Here is a 22,495-nt window from a genome sequence, read left to right on the forward strand (position 1 = left end):
GCTACTTTGTCTCTGAAAAAGTCACTTGTATAAGCTTGGATTGATTTCGACCTATTGCTTCTGGTATATTTCCCAAATGTAGTTCTGGCAGGAGACCACATCACTGGTGTCCACTTAAGTTGCAGTCGTAAGTACTTTATAGAATTTCAGTGGCCATCTGCCAGAAATCTAATTTCTGCACCCACTTATTAAGGAAGGAGAAGGACACATGTGCTGGGCAGGTACATACTGTAAATCTTCTGCTCAGTGGGCTCTGGTCTCTCTCATCCCCTTCCCAATCTAATGCTGATCTGAGGTCTTTTGTAAATGACACCATAGAGAGAATGTCTTGGAAACAGATACCCCTTCTCTAAGCTCCACTTTCCCTGGGTAGTACCAAATATTTCAGCTGTTCAAACAAAAGTGATTTTAAAGCTAACTGTAGAAGACAAATGTACAAAAGTAATATTTATATTCATATAGTTGGTTTTTTCCCCATTCATCATATATTTTTATGTTATTCTTTCAAAAAATGGATTTTGTTGTTTTTATGTGAGAAAACTAAGCCATTTCCTCAGTGTGTCTGGATGGCTTCCCAGGGGGAGGGAAAAGAGTGCACAGTAAGATAAGAGGAATAAAGGCTTGAACAAACAGACATTTTTCTGTCTGGTGGCAAAAGGTGGGGTGTTTTAGCTCTGGGCCGAGAGAAACCAGAAGCCACGACGATGGCTCACAGGATCTTAGAAACATGTCAAAGGGCTTCCTGAGAGACAGGCTGAGGACACTCAGTGGTGGAGATTCTAAAATGGGCAAAGTCTATTAAGCTCTTCCCAGGTCACTGGAGCAGAGCAGGGAGAAAACTCGGCAGCCTGCTAGGAAATGTCGGAAGCAACCAGGCCTATTCATCACCATAAGGACTTAGCAGCCATTCTGTTTAAGTAAATATTTCTGGTTAGTGTTTATCGGAAAACCATTAAAAAAATGTGAAATGGTGGCTTACAGCTGATACTGTATTTTCCCAAAAGAGGGAAAATATTGTTTCCAGAAATTCCTGCTTCCTACATCCCCTGCTTATCAGACCAGGTACAGTTAAACTAGAAATTCTCTGGGTACTGGTTTTTCTCCAGACAGTTTTCCCCACGACTATGTATTTCCAGGACCACCTAGCACGGTGCTGGCTTTTAGTAGAGGCTCATATACTTGGGAATGAATGATCAGTTCTCCTACTGCAACTGCTTCTCTCAGAAGACTCTGGCAACCTGGCTGGGAACACAGGCTGCCAGTAAGCTTGGGGAGTCGCTGACTGCAAAGCTAAACACTCCCTCAGCACCAGCAAACCCCATGAAGAGTTCCTCTCTCCTTCTTTCTCCTTGCCTTTTGTTTTTAAGTTTCACTTTTGGAAAATTTCTTTTTCTTTTTTTTTGAGATGGAGTCTCGCTCTGTCACCAGGCTGGAGTGAGCTGTGGCACAATCTCGGCTCACTGCAACTTCTGACTCCCTGGTTCAAGCTATTCATCTGCCTCAGCCTCCCGAGTAGCTGGGCACGCGCCACCAAGACCAGCTAATTTTTGTATGTTTAATAGAAACAGGGTTTCACCATGTTGGCCAGGACAGTCTTGATCTCCTGACCTTGTGATCCCCCCGCCCCGCCTCAGCCTCCTAAAGCGCTGGGATTACAGGTGTGAGCCACTGCACCCGGCCTTTTGTTTTTGTTTCTTTTTTTGAGATGGAGTCTCGCTCTGCCACCCAGGCTGGAGTGTAGTGGCATGATCTCTGCTCACTGCAACTTCCGCCTCCCGGGTTCAAGTGATTCTCCTGCCTCAGCCTCCCATGTAGCTGGGATTATAGGCGGCATCACCACACCCAGGTACTTTTTATATTTTTAGGGGAGATGGGGTTTCATCATGTTGGCCAGGCTGGTCTCAAACTCCTGACCTCAGGTGATCCACCTGCCTTGGCCTCCCAAAGTGCTGGGATTACCGGCATAAGCCATCACGACTGGCCTCCTTTTGGAAAATTTCAAAGACACACAGGAGTAGAGAGGAGAGAATAATGAGCCTGAGGGTTCTATTGCTCACCTTCCGCAATGATTGATGCCAGCCCAGTCTGGTTTCATTCCCTGCCATCCCCACTCCCACTGTCCTGGATTTTTTGGAGTGCATCCCAAATATCTCATCTAGGATTCTTTCAAAACTCCAAAGACAAGTACTTTTTAAAGAACCCACAATACTATTATCACCCTTAAAAAATCGTTGACTGTAACTTCTTCATATCATCGACCATCTACTCAGAATTCAAGTTTCACTGACTATCATCAAAATTTTTTCCAAATAATTTGTTTAAGAAAGGATCCAAATAAGGTCCCAACACTGTAACTGGCTAATGTATCTTTTAAGTCTCTCTCTCCCTTTTTTTTTTTTCTGAGACAGTCTCATGTTGCTGCCCAGGCTAAACTGCAGTGATGCAATCACCGCTCGCCACTACCTCGGCCTCCCAGGTTCAAGCAATTCTCCTACCTCAGCCTCCTGAGTAGCTGGGATTATAGGTGCCCACCACCAGGCCTGGCTAATTTTTATGTTTTTTAGTAGAGACGGGGTTTCCCCATGTTGGCCAGGCTGGTCTCAAACTCCTGACCTCAGGTGAGCCACCCACCTCGGTCTCCCACAGTGCTGGGATTACAGGCGTGAGCCACCATGCCCAGCCCGATGTTTCTTTTAAGTCTCTCTCAAACTACAGCTTCCTTTTTCACTCTTTTCCTCCCCTTGAAATGTATGTGTTTGAAGAAACTAAGTTGTGTGCCCTGTGATGTTTTCCAGAATCTGGATTTTGTGAGTGGCTGTGCCCAGCATGCTGCTGAACATGTCCCTCTGAACCCTGTGTTTTCCATGAGTTGGCAGCTGGCACTGGAGGCCTGGGCAGAGTCGGTGTGACTTTTGAGGGAAGCATCAGGAGGAACGTAATGTCTGGCTGTCTCTCTCTCTCAGTGGTGTTGGCTTTCATTGAAGCTGATTGCCCACATGCATTAATGCATTAGGAGTTGCAAATTGGTGATACGCAAATTCTATATTATTCTGTCCAGGATACTTCTCTAGAGAGAAACATTCCCTCATCGATTATTTGGATAGCCTGAGGTATGATTTGTTTAGGAAAGACAGGACAAATGCTTGATTCCCCACCCCCCAACCCATTTACCAATTTTCAGAATAATAAGTTGCTTCCCTGGCATCCTCTGAGGTCATCAATGAGACTTTGTTGTCTCTGTTTTTGTATCACTACTCATGGACTTATTTATTTATTTAATTTTTATTTTTTCGGTGGAGACAGTATCTTCCTCAGTCACCTAGGCTGCAGTGCACTGGCGCGATCTCAGCTCACTTCAACCTCTGCCCCCTGGGTTCAGGCGATTCTCTCTCCTGCCTCAGCCCCCTGAATAGCTGGAATTTCAGGTACCCACCACCACACCTGGCTAATTTTTGTATTTTTAGTAGAGATGGGGTTTCACCATGTTGGCCAGGCTGGTCTCAAATCCCTGACCTCAAGTGATCTGCTCACCTTGGCCTCCCAAAGTGCTGGGATTACAGGCCTGAGCCACCATGCCCGGTTACTACTCCTGGATTTAAACATACCTGATGTGTTTCATCCATTTCAGCTATCATCCTTGGTGATGCCCAAAGTTTCCTATTATTAGCAAGTGGGAGCCTGTTCAGGTTGGCTCCCAAGTCTTTTTTTTTTTTTGAGACAGAGTCTAATTCTTGTCACCCAGGCTGGAGTGTAGTAGTACGATCTCAGCTCACCGAAACCTCTCCCTCCCAGGTTCAAGTGAGTCTCCTACCTCAGTCTCCCAAGTAGCTGGGATTACAGGCACCCGCCACCATGCCTGGCTAGTTTTTGTATTTTTAGTAGAGACACAGTTTCACCACGTTGGATAGGCTGGAGAGCCAAGATGAACCTGGAACATTTTGTCATACCAGCAAGCAAGGAAGTTGCCAAAGACCACAACGGTTTTACCTAAAGATTTGGGAGCTGGCCAGGCTCGGTGGCTCACGCCTGTAATCCCAGCACTTTGGGAGGCTAAGGCGGATGGATCACCTGAGGTCAGGAGGTCGAGACCAGCCTGGCCAACATGGTGAAACCCTGTCTCTACTAAAAACAAAGAAAAAAATGACCCGGGCATGGTGGCCTGTGCCTATAATCGCAGCTTCTTCGGATGCTGAGGCATGAGAATTGCTTGAGCTGGTGAGGTGGAGGTTGCAGTGAGGCAAGATCGCACCACTGCGCTCCAGCCTGGGCAACAGAGTGAGAAACTGTCTCACCAAAAAAAAAAAACAGAAGCAAACAAACAAAAAAACCCACAAAACAAGAAATTTGCCTAATATAGTTGTTAAATATGCAAATGGACACACACATATTTCATAGAAATTCTTAAGCATACAAAATTTTAAAATCAAAGTTCTGAAAAATACACATAGGATGATCACGTTTGCGCAAAAGTAGGAGGAGAGAGAGAAGATAGATAAACAGAAAAACTGGAGGGCCCAGGAAACTCTTAACGGTAACATTTATCTTTGAGGAATGCTGTTGAAAAGGGTGAAATACAATTTTACATAATTCTATATGACCAAATTTTGATCATGAGCATGAATGCTTTAACTGGAAAAATTTCTTTGTGCATTACTTTAATAATTAAAAAACAAGTTTAAATATTGTTAAATAAGCTGGGCATGGTGGCTCACACCTGTAATCCCAGCACTTTAGGATCACTTGAGGTCTGGAGTTCGAGACCAGCTTGGCCAACATGGTGAAACTTTATCTCTACTAAAAATACAAAAAAAAATTAGTGAGGTGTGGTGGTGTAGGCCTGTAGTCCCAGCTACTCGGGAGGCTGAGGCAGGAGAATCACTTAAACCCAGGAGGTAGAGACTACAGTGAGCCGGGATTGCACCACTGCATTCCACCCAGGATGACAGAGCAAGACCCTGTCTCAAAAACAAATAATAAATATTGTAAAGAAAATATTTACGTGACAAATGGTTAGATTAACTGAATCTCAGAGAATCGTGGCCAAACCGGTCTCTCCAAAGCCTCTGTGGCCCTGAGAGGGTTTCCAGGTGGAGGCACGGTCCTCACTGTGACTCATTCCCAAGCGATTCTTCAGGGCAGCCATCCCATTACCTGTGAGTGATCGCCAGTAGACTCCCTGTAGGATTGCAGCCAAACGGAAAAAGGAAAAAGCCATATAGAAGTTCCAGTTCTCAGTGGGAGGGAGTCCCATTTGGAGGCAGTACATCCTGAAATACTCCTCTGCAGCAGGGATTCCCAGCTGTGTCAAGTCACAGTCATTAAAACCTGGGAGAAAGAGCCATTCATGGGTAGTCACTGACTTGACATACCCCTGTAGCTGGCAAATATTTAAATTCTGAAAATTGCCATGTCCCTTGAAAATTAGTTTCACGACCAGTTCCAGGGGTTAGCTTATTCCTGCATTGGCTCTTATTCCCTTAGATGGCTGGGCATCCAGGCATGAAGTCATTATTCACAAATTGGCTCTTACAGGTTTCAGACTCTAATGGCAGTAAAGGAAGGAATAGGAGCTTCCAACTCCATCTGGGCCACAGTTAAGGGTGGATGCATATTATCTTCAACCAGTCATTTGATCAAAAATGACGTGGAAAGAGCGATCTCAGGCTCAGCACAGTGGCTCACGCCTGTAACCCCAGCACTTTGGGAGGCCGAGGTAGGTGGATCACCTGCGATCAGGAGTTCAAGACTGGCCTGACCAATATGGTGAAACCCTGTCTCTACTAAAAATACAAAAATTAGCCAGGCATGGTGGCATGCACCTGTAATCCCAGCTACCTGGGAGGGAGGCTGAGACGGAAGAATTGCATGAATCCAGGAGGCAGAGGTTGCAGTGGGCTGAGATCATGCCACTGCACTCCAGCATGGGTGACAAAGCGAGACTCCGTCTCAAAAAAAAAAAAAAAAACAATTGACTGGGCGCAGTGGCTCATGCCTCTAATACCAGCACTTTTGGAGGCTGAGGAGGGCAGATCACTTGAGGTCAGGAGGTCGACACCAGCCTGGCCAACATGGTGAAGACCCTGTCTCTACTAAAAATACAAAAATTAGCCAGGTGTTGTGGCACACGCCTGTAATCCCAGCTACTCAGGAGGCTGAGGCCGAGGAATCGTTTGAACCTGGGAGATGGAGGTTGCAGTGAGCTGAGTTCGCGCCACCATGGTCCAGCCTGGGTGACAGAGTGAGACTCCATCTCAAAAATAAATAAACGAGTGACAGAGGGAGACTCCATCTCAAAAATAAATAAACAAATAAATATAAAAATAAACAAAAAGATCTCACCAAATTATGAAAATGATAATTATAGCAAATAAAACAATTTCACAGGCCGGGCACAGTGGCTCATGCCTGTAATCCTAGCACTTTGGGAGGCCAAGGCGGGCAAATCACGAGGTCAGGAGATTGAGACCATCCTGGCTAACAGAGTGAAACCCCATCTCTACTACAAAAACAAAAAATTAGCTGGGCGTGGTGGCAAGTGCCTGTAGTCCCAGCTATTCGGGAGGCTGAGGCAGGAGAAGGGTGTGAGCCTGGGAGGCAGAGCTTGCAGTGAGCCAAGATCGCACCACTGCCCTCCAGCCTGGGCAACAGAGTTAGACTCCGTCTCAAAAAAATTCACTTATTTGCTCCATCTGTGACATTTTCATGATTTAGAAGCATGTAATATATTCTATTCATAGAAATTAATCTTAGGAGTATACCTTATATATAGGCAAAGATATTACTACAAAGATATTCACTGCCTTTCTTCATAGGGGTGGGGGAGGTAATATTTAAAAATTGGAAACAGGCCGGGCGCGGTGGCTCAAGCCTGTAATCCCAGCACTTTGGGAGGCCGAGGCGGGTGGATCACGAGGTGAGAAGATCGAGACTATCCTGGCTAACATGGTGAAACCCCGTCTCTACTAAAAATACAAAAAATTAGCCGGACACGGTGGCGGGCGCCTGTAGTCCCAGCTACTTGGGAGGCTGAGGCGGGAGAATGGCGTGAACCCGGGAGGCGGAGCTTGCAGTGAGCCGAGATCACGCCACTGCACTCCAGCCTGGGAGACACTGCGAGACTCCGTCTCAAAAAAAAAAAAAAAAAAATTGGAAACAAATTGAATATCTAAATAGGAATTAACCCAAAAGTCTTCCCTTAATTCTCTTTTGTTTTTTTTTTTTCTTTTTTGAGACGGAGTCTCGCTCTGTCGCCCAGGCTGGAGTGCAATCATCTCGGCTCACTGCAAGCTCTGCCTCCCGGGTTCACGTGCCATTCTCTTGCCTCAGGCTCCTGAGTAGCTGGGACTACAGGCGCCCACCACTACGCCCGGCTAATTTTTTTGTATTTTTAGTAGAGATGGGGTTTCACCATGTTAGCCAGGATGGTCTCGATCTCCTGACCTTATGATCTGCCCGTCTCGGCCTCCCAAAGTCCAAAGTGCTGGGATTACAGGTGTGAGCCACCGTACCCAGCCATCTTCCCTTAATTCTATACAATAAGATTATATGCTCTCATTAAAAATTATGCTGTAGAATATGTAATGTCATGAAAACATGTCTACAGTATACAATGAAGTGAAAAAAAGCATGTCATTCGATCATGTTACATTTTTGTTTTAGGAAATATACATATACACACAAGAAAAGATGACATGGATAGATACTGAAATGTCAGCAAATGGTTATCTCTGGGACTACTAATGATTTTAACTGTTTCGTTGTTGTTGCTATCTGTTGGCTCTAGTATTTTTATAATAAATGTGGCTTGTTTTTGTTTTTTTTTGAGATGGAGTCTTGCCCTGTTGCGCAGGCTGGAGTGCAATGGTGTGATCTCGGCTGACTGCAACCTCCGCCTCCCAGGTTCAAACGATTCTCCTGCCTCAGCCTCCCGAGTAGCTGGGGTTATAGGCGCATGCCACCACGTCCAGCTAATTTTTTATTTTTAGTAGAGATGGGGTTTCACCATGTTAGCCAGCCTGGTCTTGAACTCCTGACCTTGTGATCCGCCCGCCTTGGTCTCCCAAAGTGCTGGGATTACAGGCGTGAGCCACCACACCCAGCCACAATAAATGTGTTTTTAATTTAAAACCCTAAATAGAAGTTAGCTGTGTAAAAGCATAAGAGGTGCCTATACAAGCATACTTTTCATTTAACACACATTCTGTATCTACTTCCCCGCAAATGTGACAGGAGTGCATTCCAGCTATGTTTCCCACCAGAACCACCAGGACCTCACTTTTACTTTCCTGTCCAATCATGGACTACTTCAGCTGAGTTTGCTCCCAAGTGCTTTGAGAACTGGCTTGCTCCTCCACTATCCTCCAGCAGCAGTTCCTACCTCTCAGCACGGGAAAACTGGACGGTAGGTAATGAGCCAGGCAGCTGTAGGCCACATCGATGAGGGGGTCGCCCAAGGTAGAAAGTTCCCAGTCAAGGACAGCAAGCACCTCTGGCTTTTCTGGATGAAACATCAGGTTGTCGAGCCTGAAAAGCCCCAGGAGGAACAGAGACAGCACTAAGAAAACCGCCGGCTAGGGAGGATTCTGCGTGGTCTGTTTGCCTTTCAGACTGGCTCCCCACCCTCCCATCCCCTCTGTGCCCGGGAGCCTGAGCTCCCTGGGCTGTGTGCTCCAAGGACTCCCTTGCCCTCTGGCTTCCAGCTGGACTCAGCCAATCAAAAGCAGGAGATGGGAAGGGGCCTGGTTATTTATTTCCCCAGCTCCTTCTCTGTAGCCCTCCCCAGAGAGCTAGCCTCTCTGGGTTCAGGGAATTACTCCCTCCCTGTGATGGTTTTAAAACAGATCTGTAAATCCTTTGACACTCCTCCCACAAAAGGTAGAGTCTTACGCTTGGCCCAGTGAAGCATCTTGCTTCTAACAGATACAAGACACATGGAAGTGATGCTGAGGGACTCCCGAGACTAGACTAAGTCAGAAAACGTGATACAGCTTCTGCCCAGCCCTCTGTCCCTTGAAACACACTATTTTGGAGCCCTGAGCCGCCAGGTAAGAAGTCCAGGGTTGAGTGCAATGGCTCATGCCTGTAATCCCCACATTTTGGGAGGACAAGTTGGGAGGACTGCGTAAGCTCAGGAGTTCAAGACCAGCCTGGGCAACATAGCAAGACCCTATCTCTACAAAAAAAAATTTAAAAATTAGCTGAGCATGGTAGTGCACGCCTATAGTCACAGCTACTCAGGAGGCTAAGGTGGGAGTATCACTGAGCCCAGGAGTTGGCAGCTGCAGTCAGTTATGTTCCAGCCTATGAATAGCTACTGCACTCCAGCCTGGGTGACAGTGCAAGATCCTGTCTCAAAGAAAAAAGTCCAGTTACCCAGAAGCTGCCATGCTGGAGAGACGATGTGGGAACCATAAAGAGACAGAAAGAGAGGCCCAAGGAGCCCGGCTGTTCATATCTTCTCTGCCCAGGGCCGGCATGCTAGCAAGCCTTCAGAAGATTCAGCCCCGCCCAACAGCCGCCCTACTTTGAAATAAGCTGTCCTGTCTCCAGACTGCAAAGATTCATGAGCAAAATGACTACTGTCGTTGTTGATAGCCACTCAGTTCTGACAAAGTTTGTTGTAGAGTAGCAATAACCACAGCACATGCTTGCCCTGTCAGACTGACTCCTCACTGTTCCTGGCCCCGGGACTCCACACTGTTCTTCAGCGTTTCCTCTAAACCACACTACAACCCTATATTGAACTCTCCCCAAATAGCCTCTTTCATGCTTTCTGTTTCCTGCCAGGGCTGTCTGTAATGCATGCTTTATTTAAAAGAAAAAGTAAACATCAAGCATGCAGAAAAATACAGAGAATGATATAATGTCAGAACTCATGTGTCCATCTTCCAGATTTAGCAGATATTATATCTGCTTTTTTGTTATATTTGCTTCAGATTTTTTAAAAAATGACAGATTAACTGCCATCCTGAAGTTAGTATATATCAGTCTCAGACATTTCTATATTTCTCTTATCTATACCTGTACCTATATACCACATATAGTGTTCTTTCAATTATTTTTAAGTTTTCATAAATGATTTATTACCCTTTTGAAACTTACTTTTTTCTACTTAGCATTATCTGTTTGAGACTTATGACTTATGTACAGCAAATTGGTTTATTTTACCCACTAAATAGAATTCCAACATATGGCCAAACTACATTTTATTTATCATGTATTATAATTACAAGCATGACCAAAACAAACATCTTCGCCTGAGTCTCTTGGTGCAAAGCTGCAGATGCTTCTTTACAAAAAACGATGTGTTGCAGCATATTCCCATCTTCCATGTTACTGCCCATTACTTTTCTTTTCTTTTCTTTTTGAGACGGAGTCTCACTCTGTCACCCAGACTGGAATGCAGTGGCACGGTCTTGGCTCACTGCAACCTCTACCTCCCGGATTCAAATGATTCTCCTGCCTCACCCTCCCAAGTAGTTGAGATTACACGGGTAAAACCACACTCGGGTACTTTTTGTATTTTTAGTAGACATGGGATTTTGGCATGTTGGCCAGGCTGGTCTCGAACTGCTGACCTCAAGTGATCTGCCCGCTTCGGCCTCCCAAAGTGCTGGGATTATAGGCATGAGTCGCCTACTACTTTTCAAAGTAGCTGCGGCAGTTTATGCTTTCACCACCGGTGATTCACTCCATTAGCAAGAAATATTCTTCCATCCATCAAAAATCAGAATTATCTCAACTATGTTGATCAATAAGCAGCAGCACACTCTCTAAAATCAGAGGATGCCTTTCCTGGAGGCAACATCCTAAATGATCATCACACTTCACTATAGCTAGGGGACGGGGTGCTCAGACTGCACTGGACATCTCCTGCCTGCTGTATACTTGATCACATTCGTAGATCTTTGAGGTGCCAAGAGAAGCAAAGACAAGGTCCACGGAGCAGCTGTTATGGGCTGGTGACACAAAGGCCACCTGAGGTCTTCCCCACCAAAGGAAATACATGGCAATAGCTGGCAAGGAAAGTGTTGTCAGGCAAGTGCTCTAGAGTCCCAAGTGGAGAAAGATGGAGGAGGGGGTCAAATGCAGCCCAACTGCTTGCCAAGTTCAAGGCAGTGTGGGGGAAGCACTTGGCCCCATCAGTCTCTGATGCAGGAGCAGGTTCCTCAAGCTCCCATGATGACCACATGACAAAGAAAGCTCAGCTGTCCACTCTCAGACCCAGGGGGATTCCCAAAGGTGGCTGGATAACAGAAGAAGCCGGGAGCGAGGGACACAGGTCAAGCCAATGAAGACAAGCCAATCAAATCTGGAGGGCAAAGAAGTGTCTTTAAGGCTGGGCACGGTGGCTCACACCTGTAATCCCAGCACTTTGGGAGGCCAAGGTGGGCAGAACACTTGAGGGCAGGAGTTTGAGACCAGCCTGATCAACATGATAAAACCCCATCTCATATTTTTGTATTACTAAAAATATATTGTATTTTTGGATTTCTAAAAATACAAAAGTTAGCCGCACATGGTGGTGCACACCTGTAATCCCAGCTGCTCGGAAGGCTGGGGCGGGAGAATCGCTTGAACCCGGTAGGTGGGGTATGCAGTGAGCTGAGATCATGCCACTGCACTCCAGCCTGGGCGACGGAGTGAAACTGTCTTTAAAAAAAAAAAAAAAGAAGAAGCCGAAAGGTCTTTAAAATTTAAAATTAACCTTCACTGTCTAGCCTTGTTTAATAAAAGGCCTGGGTCCCCACATGGGCAAAAAGACAAGCCAAATAAGGCATTCTTGCATCAAAAGCAGGTCTCCAGGTGCTGTGAAGCAGAAAACACAATAAACACTACCCTATAAAAGTACCTAATGGGCAGTTTTCACAGCAAGAGATGATAAGATAAAGCTATCATCTCTGCCGCCGGATGCCAGGCATACTGAAGTTCCCATTTTAGCCGCGCTACAGACTCATCACATACCCCCAGAGACTCTGTCACTCTCTTTCAATCCTTTCACTACACCCAGTGAGAATGTCCATCCCCAGGCCTCTTGGGAGGTGAGTGGCACCCTCACTCTGCCTTACTTTCAGATGAGATCAGGCCTCTTCAGGGGCCGTAGACTCTGCCTTACTTTCAAACAGTGGGTCTCAACAGAGGAATGCTGCCCTCCCTGGGAACACTGGACCAGGTCTGCAAAGATTTTTGGTTGCCACACTCTGCGGGGAGGGGTGCTACTGGCATCGGGTTGAGGCCAGGGATGATGCCTGACATCCTACAATGCACAGTAGCTCCCACCACAAAAAAGTACCCAATTCAACATGTCACGGTGCCAGAGCTGAGAAACCCTGCCTGAAAAGGCCACACACAGAGAGGTGCTTTGTAATAGGAATAATTCCCGACTGTAAATTGCAGCAAGACCAATTGCTCAATTCCCCCTTGGAGTGTCCTTGCTGTCATTTTTCAGCTCTCCCTGCCATCACATCTACCTGAAGTCCCCGTGCACCAGTGTGGTCCTCTGCTGATGGGGAAGATGGAGGGGGAGCCACTCAATCAGCCTCTCCATAGCTGGGATGGTGCTGGTTTCAGAAGCCCGATACTGCTTAACCCAGGTTCGCACCTGGCGTGGAATATAGGCCCCTGTGGGAAAGATGATTAGAACATGGTATGCAATTTCAGCAACCTCTGAAAGTAACGGGAAAAAAAACCAGTGCAGTAAAACGCTTTGTCATGCTCTGCAGTGGGTGCTGCGGTGTCTTTGAACACGTTCCTAAGACTGGAGAATTTCCCACATGATGCTCCTGCTGCCCCAAGGTGGAAATCATCGGCTGTTTGGCTGGATTAGTGTGGTCTGGGTGCTGTTCCTAGCTGTGTGGTCTCCAAATATGATCTCTGCTCCTCTTAAAGACCTTATGGCCGGGCATGGTGGCTCACACCTGTAATCCCAGCACTTTGGGCGGCCAAGGTGGGCAGATCATGAGGTCAGGAGTTCGAGACCAGCCTGTCTAACATGGCAAAAGCCCGTCTCTACTAAAAAATACAAAAATTAGCCAGGTGTGGTGGTGGGTGCCTGTGATCCCAGCTACTTGGGAGGCTGAGGCAGGAGAATCGCTTGAACCCAGGTGGTGGAGGTTGAAGTGAGCCGAGATCACACCATTGCACTCCAGCCTGGGTAACAAGAGCAAAACTCCATCTCCAAAAAAAAGATCTTGTGTGCTTCCTAATAGCCTTTCATAAATCACTTTTTGGCTAAACCACAGTGGTTAGCTGAAGGCAAATCAACCCTGGAGTCAGACTGCCAGACTTTGAAACCCAGCTCTGCTGTTCTCTAGCAGTGTGATCTCAGGCAGGTTACTTAGCATCTCTATGCTTTAGTTTCCTCATCTTAAGATGGTCCTCATAGAGCCGTTGGGAGAATACAATATGTAAAGCCCTTAGAACTGTTCTTGGCATATGGTAAGTACTATATGAGGGCTGGCTGCAGTGGCTCATGCCTGTAATCCCAACACTTTGGGAGGCCAAATCACTTGAGCGCAGGAGTTTGGGTAGAGCCTGGGCAACATGGCGAAATCCTGTCTCTACTAAAAATACAAAAATTAGCTGGGCATGGTGGTCCATACCTGTAGTCCCAGCTACTCAAGAGGGAGAGATGGGAGGATCACTTGAGCCCAAGAGGTTGAGGCTGCAGTGAGCCAAGATCACACCACTACACTCCAGTGTGGGCTACAGAGAGAGACCCTGTCTCAAAAAACAAACAAAAAAACTATCCCTGTTGAAACTGGACACAGTGGCACATGCCCAGAGTCCCAACTACTTGGGAGGCTGAGACAGGAGGATGGCTTGAGCCCGTAAGTTTGAGACCAGACCAGCCTGGGCAACATAGTGAGACCCCTATCTCAAAAAATATATATATTCCTGTTGAAGAGTATTTAGGGAAAAGGGTAAGAAACAGAGAAAAACACATTTTAAATACCTTTGGTCAGTATCAGAAAAAAAATTTAAATGGTCTAGTGAGATAAAAGTAGCAGGGAATTGGATAGTAGAATACTTCAGGGAAAAAAAGAAAAAATGAAAAAAAAAAGTTGCAGGGAAGAAAGATTGTGTAGTTCATAAAGGGATTTATCGAAGGCCCAAATACCTAAGTCAGCAACACCTCCATTAAAACTAAACTGGATTTCCAAGGAAGAAGCTAAGTGTGCCTTACGCATGGTGTGTTAATACCCAAAATGATTCAGATCCTAAAAGCAGAAGCACTAGTGATGAAACAACCAGCATGGGAGACGTGGCCTCCTGCTCACCTTGCTTCCCATAGTCTTCAAGCCCCACAGCCTGGGGATCCACACTGTGAATTTTGCACAGGACTGTGTTCATAGCAGTGTATATGGCTCGCCTGTGGCTGGGTTCCAAGCCTGGCAGGGAAGGGTCTTTGTAGATGAGACCTGGGCAGTACTCCATCACATAGAATGGGGTGCCAACGACACTGGGAGGAACACAGAAGGGGTTTCAGGGATCAGAGTCATAATGTGGCAGGCTGTTAGTCATGACCCTATTCTTTGTCACTATCCCTGGGTGTATGGGTTGAGATCTGGAGAAGAGTTCAGACCCAGAGCACTGGATACTTCCTTTTTCCTTTCACATAAGCACAGTGCATTAGAAGTATCCTTCTTGCAACGGATCTATCCACATACATACACACGTGCATACACACACATGCACACCCATCTGTGCTTCTTGGACAGCATGCTTTTCTCTTCTCCCTGGTTCCTTTGTATAAGCCACAGGAATGGATTCGAAGTGTAATAATGTAGCAAGCAGCAAGGCTCAGAGAAGGACCTCTGGAGTCACACAGAACCGGTTTTTATTTCTTTTCTTTTTTTGAAATGGAGTCTGGCTCTGTCGCCCAGGCTGGAGTGCAGTGGCCGGATCTCAGCTCACTGCGAGCTCCGCCTCCCGGGTTTACGCCATTCTCCTGCCTCAGCCTCCCGAGTAGCTGGGACTACAGGTGCCCGCCACCTCGCCTGGCTAGTTTTTTTGTATTTTTTAGTAGAGACGGGGTTTCACCGTGTTCGCTAGGATGGTCTCGATCTCCTGACCTCGTGATCCGCCCATCTCGGCCTCCCAAAGTGCTGGGATTACAGGCTTGAGCCACCGCGCCCGGCCTATTTCTTATTTTTTTTATTTTTTTGAGATGGAGTCTTGCTCTGTTGCCCAGGCTGGAGTGCAGTGGCGTGATCTCAGCTCACTGCAACCTCTTCCTGCTGGGTTCAAGCAATTCTCCTGCCTCAGCTGGGACTCCAGGTGCGTGCCGCCATGCCTGACTAATTTTTGTATTTTTAGTAGAGATGGGGTTTCACCATGTTGGCCAGGCTGGTCTTAAACTCCTGACCTCAGATAATCTGCCTGCTTCAGCCTCCCAGAGTGTTGGGATTATGGGTGTGAGCCACTGCACCTGGTCAGAACCAGGTTTAAATCCCAACTCTGCCCTTAGTTGAAGAGTGACCCTGAGAGACTTATTAAACCTCTTTAGGCTTTGTTGTTGAGATGGAGTCTCGCTCTGTTGCCTGTTGCCTAGGCTGGAGTGCAGTGGCACGATCTTGGCTCACTGCAACCTCCGCCTCCTGGTTTCAAGCGATTCTCCTGCCTCACCATCCCGAATAGCTGGAACTACAGGTGTGCGCCACCACATCCGGCTAATTTTTTTGTATTTTTAGTAGAGATGGGGTTTCACTGTGTTAGCCAGGATGGTCTCAATCTCCTGACCTCGTAATCCGCCTGTCTCAGCCTCCCAAAATGCTGGGATTACAGGCGTGAGCCACTGCGCCCAGCCGTGTTGTTGTTTTTTAATCTGTAAGACATACCCACTTCAAAGGGTAATTGCAAGAATTAAGGGCGCTTCCAGGGTATTTGTTACTTAAAAAAAAAAAAATGAATTAAGCAACAAACATACAGAGTGCCTGGCATGGTCTCTGGTTCCAACAAGGGTTCAGTAAGTATCCCTTCTTGTTATTGAGGTTATTTTTATCATTTTTCGGTGGTATGAATGGTGTATATACCACCCAGCAGTACTAAGGTGACCCAATGACATGTCACTAATCCATCTTTTGGTCATTACTAGCAATCAGTTTACTACTCTACTGTACTTTATTTATTTATTTATTTGAGACAGAGTCTCACTCTATCACCTAGGCTGGAGTGCAGTGGTGTGATCTCGGCCTACTGCAAACTCTGCCTCTCGGGTTCAAACGATTCTCCTGACTCCAGGCACGTACCACCATGCCCAGCTAATTTTTGTATTTTTCAGTAGAGACGGGGTTCCACCATGTTGGCCAGGCTGGTCTCAAACTCCTGGTTTCAAGTGATCCATCTGTCTCAGGCTCCAGTTTACTACTCTAAAAAATTGTTTTGAAAATTCTACCATTGGCCGGGCGTGGTGGCTCAAGCCTGTAATCCTAGCACTTTGGGAGGCCGAGACGGGCGGATCACAAGGTCAGGAGATCGAGACCATCCTGGCTAACACGGTGAAACCCCGTCTCTACTAAAAAATACAAAAAAACTAGCCGGGTGAGGTGGTGGGCGCCTGTAGTCCCAGCTACTCGGGAGGCTGAGGCAGGAGAATGGCGTAAACCCGGGAGGCGGAGCTTGCAGTGAGCTGAGATCAGGCCACTGCACTCCAGCCTGGGTGACAGAGCAAGACTCCGTCTGAAAAAAAAAAAAAAGAAAAGAAAATTCTACCATTACAAATGTTTCAAGTTGAAAAACTATTACAAAAGATGTTTCCAAGAGAATTGGGGAAATTTGAACATGGGCTGGATATTCAGTATTATTATTAAATAATTGTTAGTTATCTTAGGTGTACTGGTGTTGTGGTTATGAAAGACAATGTCAGCCAGGTGCAGTGGCTCACACCTGTAATCCGGCACTTTGGGAGGCCAAGGCAGATGGATCACTTGAGGTCAAGAGTTTGAGACCAGCCTGGCCAACAAGGCAAAACCCCGTCTCTATTAAAAATACAAAAATTAGCCAGGTGTGGTGGTGCATGCCTGTAATCCCAGCTACTTGGGAGGTTGAGGCAGGAGAATTGCTTGAATTCAGGAGGCAGAGGTTGCAGTGTGCCCAGACTGCGCCATTACACTCCAGCCTGGGCAACAGAGTGAGACTCCATCTCAAAAAAAAAAGGAAAAAAAAGAAAAGGAAAAAAAAGACAGGGTCTCACTCTATCATCCAGCCTGGAGTGCGGCGGTGTGATCACAGCTCACTGCAGCCTCCACCTCCCACCTCAATTGTTCCAGGTAAGTAGGTGAGACTACAGGTGTGCACCTCCACACCTGGCTAATTTTTTTTTGTTTTTGTAGAGATGGGGTTTTGCCATGTTGCCCTGACTGGTCTTAAACTCCTGGGCTCAAGTGATCTGCCTGCCTCAGCCTCCTTAAGTGATGGGATTACAGGCGTTAGCCACTATGCCTAGTCAATGTCTTTATTCTTGAGAGATGCATGCTGTCTGAAACTTATTTCAAAAGGTTCAGCCAAAAAAAATCATTATATACATGTTAAAAGTATACATGTATACACACACACATATATAGAAAATAAATGTGGCAAAATGTTAACAATGTTTTAATTTTTGATCTAGATGAAATATAAACAGATATTCATTATATTATTTTTTCTTCTTTCACCTTTTCCGAAGGTTTCAAATGTTTCATAATTAAAACGTTAGGAAAGAAGTGACACTCAAAAAGCATGTTACAAAGCTGTTTAAAATAGTTTAGGTCCAGGCACAGTGGCTCACACTTGTAATCCCAGCATCATGGGAGGCCGAAGTGGGCGGATCATCTGAGGTCAGGAGTTGGAGACAAGCAAGGCCAACATGGTGAAACCCTGTCTCTACTCAAAAAATAAAAAAACTAGCCGGGCGTAGTGGGGGGCGCCTGTAATCCCAGCTACTCAGCAGGCTGAGGCAAGAGAATCATTTGAACTCAGGAGGCAGAGGTTGCAGTGAGCCGAGATTGGGCCACTGGACTCCAGCCTGGGTGACAGAATGAGACTCCGTCTCAAAACACCAAACAGTTTAGAAAGACTCTTATAAAAGAATAAACAAAAACAAGCAACATGAAACTAGATAAATATGGATTTTTTGAATGTTAAAAAAAGATGTTTTCTACCAATTCTCCCTAAAGCAGGCATATACTTATCTGGCAGGATAACTTAAATATCTGAGAACTTCTGGGAGAGGTTGCTATAAAGTTTCTTTGCCCTCCTACCCAAATTTTATTTGTCTTTAACGAATTGGAATTTGTGTTAGCATATGGGCTGTTCTCTCCTGTAGCTTGAATGTGCGATAGCAAAAACATCTGAACTTTACCTTGAATCTTCACAGAGATCAAGAACGTTAGGTACAGGTACTCCAGCATTTGCAAGGGCTTTCATAATCCTGCCAGGACAAATGAAAATAAACAAAACCGCTGGCTGAATTGATGAGATTTTCTTCAAGTTACTTTTCTTTGTTTGTTTGTTTGTTTTGTTTTTTGAGACACAGTCTTGCTCTGTTGCCCAGGTTGGAGTGCAGTGGCGCGATCTTGGCTCACTGCAACCTTCACTTCCTGAGTTCAAGCCATTCTCAGGACTCAGTCTCCTGAGTAACTGGGATTACAGATGTGCACCACCACGCCCAGCTAATTTTTGTATCTTTAGTAGAGACAAGGTTTCGCCATGTTGGCCAGGCTGGTCTCAAATTCCTGACCTTAGGTGATCCACCTGCCTCAGCCTCCCAAAGTCCTGGGATTACAGGCATAAGCCACTGCGCCTGGCCTGAAATTACTTTTCTGAATTAAAAATGGTACATAAATTAAAATGAAATTCTAAAAAATATTCAATTGACCCAAAAGTAAGAAAGAACAAAAAAAATGATGGGACAAACAAAAAACCAATGGTGAAATTGTAGACCTAAATCAAACATATCAATAACTACATTAAACTCAATAGATGAATAGATTCCAATTAAAAGACAGAAGTTGGCTGGACATGGTGGCTCCTGCCTGTCTCAACTAAAAATACAAAAATTAGCCAGGTGTGGTGGCGTGCACCTGTAATCCCAGCTACTTGGGTGGCTGAAGCATGAGAATCACTTGAACCCAGGAGGTGGAGGTTGCAGTGAGCCAAGATTGTTCCACTGTGTTCTCGCGTGGGTGACAGAGTGAGACTCCATCTCAAAAATCAAAAAAATAAATGAAATAAAATAAAAATAAAAGACAGAAGTTTTCAGTCTGGACAGAAAAGCATGACCTAATTATATGATGTCTACAAGAGATATGCGCTGAATATATAAACATAGATAGGTTGCAAAAACAAGAATGGAAATGGAAGCATTATGCAATCACTAAGCATAAGAAAGCTGGTGTGGCTACTTTAATATCAAATAAAGTAGGCTTTACAACAGTGTACCACCAGAGACAAAGAGAGACATTTGAAAATGATACAACTGCAAGTTCATCAGAAAGGTATTACAATCATAAATACGTACATGCTGAACAACAGAGCTTCAAAATACGTCAAGTAAAAATGATCAAAATTAAAGAGAAAAAAATGAAGAAATCCACAAGTCTTAGCTGAGATTTTAACACTCCTTTCACAGTAATGATAGAATTAGACAAAACTAGATTTATCTAAAGACATATATCTGAACCCACTACCAACCAACCTGATCTGATGGATATTTGTATACCACTAACTCAGATATTGCAAAACATACATTATTTTCAAGTAAACACAATATGTTTACCAAGATAAGTCATGTGCTGGTCCATAAAATAAATCTCAATAAATTTCAATAAAAATTAAAATGTAGCCCAGCACGGTAGCTCACACCTATAATCCTAGCACTTTGGGAGGCCAAGGTGGGCGGATTACCTGAAGTCAGGAGTTCAACACCAGCCTGGCCAATATGGCAAAACCCTGTCTCTATTAAAAGTACAAAAATTAGGGCTGTGCATGGTGGCTCAAACCTGTAATCCCAGCACTTTCGGAGGCCGAGGTGGGCGGATCACAAGGTCAGGAAATCGAGACCATCCTGGCTAACATGGTGAAACCCTGTCTCTACTAAAAATACAAAAAAAATTAGCCAGGTGTGGTGGCAGGCACCTGTAGTCCCAGCTACTCGCAAGGCTGAGGCAGGAGAATGGCGTGAACCCAGGAAGCAGAGCTTGTAGTGGGCTGAAATCATGCCACTGCACTCCAGCCTGGGCAATAGAGCGAGACTCCGTCTCAAAAAAATAATAATAATAATACAAAAATTAGTCAGGCATGGTGCCTCACACCTGTACTTCTACCTACTCAGAAGGCTGAGGCAGGAGAATCACTTGAACCCAGGAGGCGGAGGTTGCAGTGAACCGAGATCATGCCACTGCAATGAAGACTGGGCGACAAGAGCGAAACCCCGTCTCAAAAAATAACAAACAAAAGGCTGGGCGCGGTGACTTACGCCTGTAATCCCAGCACTTTGGGAGGCTGAGGCGGGTGGATCACGAAGTCAGGAGATCAAGACCATCCTGGCCAACATGGTGAAACCCCATCTCTACTAAAAATACAAAAATTAGCCGGGCATGGTGGTGTGTGCCTGTAGTCCCAGCTACCCAGGAGGCTGAGGCAGAAGAATCGCTTGAACCTGGGAGGCGGAGGTTGCAGTGAGCCAAGATCGCGCCACTGCACTCCAGCCTGGGCGACAGAGCAAAAACTCCACCTCAAAACAAAACAAACAGGCCGGGCGCGGTGGCTCAAGCCTGTAATCCCAGCACTTTGGGAGGCCGAGACGGGCGGATCACGAGGTCAGGAGATCGAGACCATCCTGGCTAACACGGTGAAACCCCGTCTCTACTAAAAAATACAAAAAACTAGCTGGGCGAGGTGGCGGTGCCTGTAGTCCCAGCTACTCGGGAGGCTGAGGCAGGAGAATGGCGTAAACCCGGGAGGCGGAGCTTGCAGTGATCTGAGATCCGGCCACCGCACTCCAGCCTGGGGGACAGAGCGAGACTCCGTCTCAAAAAAAAAAAAAAAAAAAAAAAAAAAAGAAAAAAGTAACAAAACAAACTGTGGTTCCCAGATCAATGTGATTGATAAACCCCTAGCTAGACTAACGAGAGAGAGAATACAAATTATCAATCAATACCAGCAGTGATAAAGAAAGGATATCACTAGGGTGGGCATAGTGGCTCACGCCTGTAATCGCAGCACTCTGGGAGGCCGAGGCAGGTGAATCACTTGAGGTCAGGGGTTGTAGACCAGCCAGGCCAACATGGTGAAACCCCACCTCTACTAAAAATAGTAAATTAGCTGGGCATGGTGGCACGTGCCTGTAATCCCTGTTACTTGAGAGGCTAAGGCAGGAGAATCACTTGGACTTGGGAGGTGGAGGTGGCAATGAGCCAAGATCATGCCACTGCACTCCAGCCTGGGCGACAGAAAAAAAAAAAAAAAGGATATCACTATAGATCCTACATATATTAAAAAGATAGTAAGGGAATATGATAAATAATAAATTCAATAGCTTGGGTGATATGAACAGACTCCTTAGAAATTACAACTTACCAAAACTAAAACAAGATGAAATAAAATATCTGAGTAACAATATTTTTATTAAATTAATAATCAAAAACCTTGGCCAGGCACGCTGGCTCCTGCCTGTAATCCCCAAAACTTTGGGAGGTCAACGTGGGAGGACTGCTTGAGGCCAAGAGTTCAAGCAATATAGTAAGGCCCCATTTCTACAAAAAAATTTTTAAAACTAGGCAGGCATGATGGTATGTGCCTGTAGTACTTGGGAGGCTGAGGCAGGAGAATCACTTGAGCCCAGGAGTTCGAGTTTATAGTGAGGTATCATCGCACCACTGTACTCCAGCCTAGGCAAGAGTGACTCTCTGCCTAAAAAAAAAAAATCAGCTAATACTATATATGCAATTTGTATCTGCCTTTACTATCTTAAAATTTTATCATACACATTTGTTATTATAGGCATAGTTTTACTAGCTGCAATAACAGCATAATCATTAAGGGTGAGCTATGAAATCTGATGGACTGGCTATAAAGCTAGACTCTAGCACTTGCTTACTAGTTTTATGACCCTGGGTATGCTGGTTAATCTTTTTTTTTTTTTTTTTTTTTTGAGACAGCGTCTCACTTTGTGAGTGCAGTGGTACGATCTCAGCTCACTACACCTCTGCTTCCTGAGTTCAAGTGATTCTCCGGCCTCAGCCTCCCATGTAGCTGGGACTACAGGTGCAAGGCACCAACACCTGGCTAATTTTTGTATTTTTTGTAGTCAGGGTTTCACCATGTTGCCCAGACTGGGCTCGAACTCCTGAGCTCAAAGCAATCTGCCTGCCTTGGTTTCTTTAAGCCTCACTCCTCCTAGTTATAAATGAGGATTATAACAGTAACATATCATAGAGTTGTGAGGATGCTCTGCAGTAACAAGACATTCAAAGCATTTATTTTAGTGCCTGGCACACACTAAACATTCAAT

At 45.6% G+C, this 22,495-nt stretch overlaps 1 protein-coding gene across 6 annotated transcripts in view; it reads right to left on the bottom strand.

Annotated features, from left to right (window-relative positions):
- The window catches only part of LOC105493400 (acyl-CoA dehydrogenase family member 10), a 71,230-nt gene that overhangs the window by 14,864 nt on the left and 33,871 nt on the right, over positions 1-22,495 (bottom strand). For 5 of the 6 annotated variants that reach the window (XM_011761003.2, XM_024796446.2, XM_011761002.3 and 2 more), the window contains 5 exons: positions 18,344-18,412; positions 14,280-14,461; positions 12,471-12,621; positions 8,378-8,523; positions 5,152-5,325 (listed from right to left, as the gene is read on the bottom strand). In XM_011761003.2, the coding sequence (XP_011759305.2) occupies positions 5,152-5,325; positions 8,378-8,523; positions 12,471-12,621; positions 14,280-14,461; positions 18,344-18,412 (722 nt within the window). The remainder of the gene's footprint in view (positions 1-5,151; positions 5,326-8,377; positions 8,524-12,470; positions 12,622-14,279; positions 14,462-18,343; positions 18,413-22,495) is intronic. The other variant, XM_024796447.2, reaches the window with a different exon arrangement.

The sequence above is a fragment of the Macaca nemestrina genome, chromosome 10 (assembly GCF_043159975.1).
Source record: "Macaca nemestrina isolate mMacNem1 chromosome 10, mMacNem.hap1, whole genome shotgun sequence".
Lineage (NCBI taxonomy): Eukaryota > Metazoa > Chordata > Mammalia > Primates > Cercopithecidae > Macaca > Macaca nemestrina.